Below are 4,070 nucleotides of genomic sequence, written 5' to 3'. Positions count from 1 at the left end.
TGGGGATCGTCCGGGTACATCGGATTCAACTCAAGCGGCTCCATCCACCAGTACAGCGCCAGAGACCGCCCCCCGCCGCCAGGGAAGAACTCTTGATGACCTATTTGCCTTGGTGGAGAGCATGGATGGGCGCACCTCTGCATCACGTGGGTTCAACTCTATAAATGTGCTTTGGAGAGCAGCCACAGTAAACAATGCAACCGCCTAAAAAATTCTTGTTCTGTTTAGTCAACAGCATCCAGAGACGTATGGCCACATACGAGGGTCGTATGATGCGCTTTGGCCGGAGGCTGGACAACATCGAAAGGAGGCAACGGGAGATGGAAGAATCCAGCTTGTCAGCCAGGGAAGCTCATGGCCAACAAAATCAGTAATTGTTGCCCTGGCATGAGGCATCAATCTTTCCCACCCCTTGAGTTTCTCTTTAGTTTCAATAAATCAAGAACTGTTAACGTTACCATTTGTCCCCTTGTTTATTGATGTCTTGGCCGTCAGGAGTAAAACAAGTAGTGGCATTGAAAAACACTCCAATGTAATACAAACAACAGTGTAACAGTGAAAATGGGGAAACGGGACCGTTAATTCAAACGGAAACATCTTAGTCCAGTAATGCTAAAGAGTCAGCCTTTCACGAGCCCTTCCAACGCATGCACGTTTTGCCGTGGCAGACCTAGGTGGGATGTTTTCTGAGTTGCTGTCACCCTTTTCACAAGCATTTGCTGACCTTCCCCGGTGCTGACTCACCAACATTTCCCCAAGTGTTTGGAGAGTGGTTACTGCAGATTCCATTACATGCAGATTCTGCATCCACACATCCCTAAAATCATTTCTTTCCTTCCTGGTCTCCTCTAGGAACTCGACTTGCAACCTCCTTTCTTCTTCATGCCATTTGTTGCTATCCTTGCGGTCTATGCGCCATTCATTGATCTGTGCCTTGTGCTCTTCCCCTGACTGACTCATCATCTTGTCCGCCACAGAAAACAGGCCAGCATTTCTTCTTCTTCTGGATCTAATGGCTGATAGGCGTGTGCCAGGTGATAGCTCCGCCACTGATTTCAAAGGTGATTCTGTGAATTGATAAAAAGCCAAAAAAACATCAAAAAACAAACATAATCCAGAGCATGACATTGACTTTTCTGCACAGTTATTGTCCCTTGAGTGATCAATCAACAGAATCTCGTGTGCAGTCCCATGCTGAGGATTTTTTTTTGGTCTCCTGCTGAGAATCAACACTCCTTGCCATGTTTAACAGACATGGTTTTTACATCTATGCCCTGGGGGGAGAAAAAACCTGTACAGTTGACGTTTTTTGCCTGATGTTACCCAAGGATTCAATCAATGTGAAGCTGATGTGAGGGTGCTGTTCATTTGGTCCATAGTTCCGGCCAAGAAACTTTGGTGACTTCCCTTTTGACTCAAGCCAAAATTGGTACCAAGGGGACCCACCACCCCCCAAAACACACAATGACGTTAACATGACACTGCTGCCGGGGTTACATATCACGTCGCCAAGTTTAATTTAGCTTTATCTGCAGAAACAAATTTGAAAATTTGGTGAACAAACTCTTACTGATGGTAAACCATAGAGATGCTATGCGATTGCTAGCCCTTTATTTCGTTACCGAGAAAACATACCTTTGCTGCTGCCAAGACCAGATGTGCTGGAGCTGTTGTTGCTAATTGTTTCCTCTTGACCGTCAGGACACGGATCATCAGACTCTAGAAATAAAGGAGAGGTTTTCACAGATTTAATTGTGAGTTAAGTGGGTGGATTTGATGTCCTGGCATAAAACCAATTCCTGGCAGGATACAGAAGTTCACACAAACACAGGAAGGAAGTGGCTTAGGGTGAAGCTGCAAGCGACGCCTGACACAGGGCGGACACTTGTCCGCTTCCCTCAATTTCTGATGGGAACTGTAGGTATCCTGGTCTTGCAGCTGCATTGGAGAGACAAGCGCTAAATCAAGGAAGCCCACTTCTCCCATCAAAAGTTTAGCAAGGCTAACAAGTTTGCAACCTGTCAGGCATCACTTGTAGCTTGGGTCTCAGGCTCTGCAATTTTCACAAATGAAACAAAGCACAGTTTCTCAAACATTGAAAACATAACGTGTTTTCCTGAACACGTGGTCCAAACATGGATCCAATTGTGTTGAAGTGGTGTCCCATATCCTCACGATTCTAGACTCCAGCTGTCTTTTCACCACGATAGATCAAAGAACACCTGCAACTAGATATAACTAATCAAGGTTAAAGGGTTAATCACTGCAATATATGGATGTTTTCCTATGAAACTCATCAAACTCACCTTTGTCTTCAAGGCCATCCACAGTGGCATCAGTGTCAATCTCTGCCTCAACCTCAGGTACATTCTCTCTCACACCTGTGTCAATTGAAAGAATGTCATGATATTACTTCATGCGTCTCTATAATGAGCACTTTTCAAACCTCCACAGTAAAAGTGGTTTTCACTCACCCACTTGGCATGGAGTGGAGCTTCTAATCTGTCCATGATCTATGGTGAAGAGGTCGTGCGAAAAAAGCTCCTCCGAGCCATCAGACACTGGACACGGGTCTCTCAATTGCCGCCCCAGGGACACAACGCCAAGACTTCTTGACACTCGTTTTGGTTTCACGCTTGCATCCCCCCGGAGAATGCTGTCAAGCTCCCTGAAATACGGGCAGGTAATGGGAGCATTTCCAGAGGTTGAATTGTGCGCCACTACCTTCTTGTAATCCAGTCTCATCGTTTTTGTTTTTGACCTGCACTCCATAGCTGTCCTTTTATGTCCCCGAAGGGCCATCTGGGCTGCAATGCGCTCGAAATAATCGATATTTCTATAGGAACTCTTCAGTGCTTCCTGTATTTTTTCCTCCCCCCAGAAGGAGAGGAGATCCAATATTTCCCTCTCCCTCCAAGCAATTCCACGGGAGGCGGCATGCCTATGTTCGCTCATCTCGACAATTTTGAAAATACCTGACCTGAACTCCTGAGATCTCGTTCTAAGTGCTAGAACAGATTTATAGCTGAGGCTCCGTGCTCCGCTGCAGAATGTCTGTCAATAAAATGCTACCACATGCATTGGATCATGGGAAAGGATGGGAAAGTTTCCGCGGGAAGTAACGGTCAAGAAATGGCATGCCGCATGCGCAAGTTTGGACAGCAAGGATTGAATTAACGCCAATCCGAAACAGCGGTTCAATGGAACAACGACGACATTAGTGTTAATGTTAAAGGCATTCCAAGTGCACGTCAACGATGAACGCCAGTGAATGAAATCAACATGGGATGGGTGATCGGTCATGATGACCGGCCACATCATCCAAAGGCAGAGCTTGATTTTCTCTTTTGAAACTTGACCGCGGTGCCAAGTCCAGTGGCACAGGCCATTTCAAGCGTATCAAAAGCCATGAATGAGGTGTCACGAGGATGTCTAATAAACAGAGCTCATTGTTCCTCTGATATCGGAGGTCTGTCCGTTAAATTGATATGAGAACAATGTGATGAGATGTCGACATATCGACACGGTAGTCTTTTATTTTTTAAAAAAGGGGTTGGAAAAAAGGCAGGGCAGGGAATTTGGGGGCGGATCAAGAGAGGGTGGGAAACCAAATGGGGCCGTTTATTCATAACAAGATAAACCGGAATGAAAGTGCAATGGGCTGTTGCGACGCGATGCCGGTTTAATGACGTCATGGGAGATGAGTGTGTGAACCGATTAAAGTATGGCGCTGCAGAAGTGAAAAACTGCCGCAAGAAGAACGGTAGTGTGGATTCGGCCCAGAGCAGAGTAGAAGCATTTGGCTTCCTGTTGCCACTCCAAAATCCTTGCAACAAGAATACTGTTAGTAAAGAAAATGCAATCCTCTCACACAATAAAACTCAAAAGAAGGATCAACAGAAAAAGTTCACCGCTTCTCCTCAATCTGGCAAATGAATCAGGCCGTGGTACAGGCCGATTCATCTCATGTACATTTCCCTGAGTGACTTAAGATTGGACAAGTGTGGAAACAGAAGTGGGGAGCAGAATAAAGAGCTACTCTGCAGAACACATGGGCAGCTGCCAGTCTG

At 45.9% G+C, this 4,070-nt stretch overlaps 1 protein-coding gene across 1 annotated transcript; it reads right to left on the bottom strand.

Annotated features, from left to right (window-relative positions):
* Positions 1-576: 576 nt before the first annotated feature.
* LOC129332786 (myb/SANT-like DNA-binding domain-containing protein 7) lies at positions 577-3,308 on the bottom strand. The gene is made up of 4 exons (XM_054984036.1): positions 2,475-3,308; positions 2,307-2,381; positions 1,636-1,719; positions 577-1,067 (listed from the first exon to the last, which is right to left on the bottom strand). Exons 1-4 carry the CDS (start codon positions 2,953-2,955, stop codon positions 613-615), a joined length of 1,095 nt encoding a protein of 364 aa, XP_054840011.1. The 5' UTR covers positions 2,956-3,308; the 3' UTR covers positions 577-612.
* Positions 3,309-4,070: the final 762 nt, after the last annotated feature.

This window comes from Eublepharis macularius, chromosome 6, assembly GCF_028583425.1.
Source record: "Eublepharis macularius isolate TG4126 chromosome 6, MPM_Emac_v1.0, whole genome shotgun sequence".
NCBI classification, from domain to species: domain Eukaryota; kingdom Metazoa; phylum Chordata; class Lepidosauria; order Squamata; family Eublepharidae; genus Eublepharis; species Eublepharis macularius.
The sequence above is the reverse complement of the archived record's forward strand: the minus strand, read 5'-3'. Positions and strand labels throughout refer to the sequence as shown.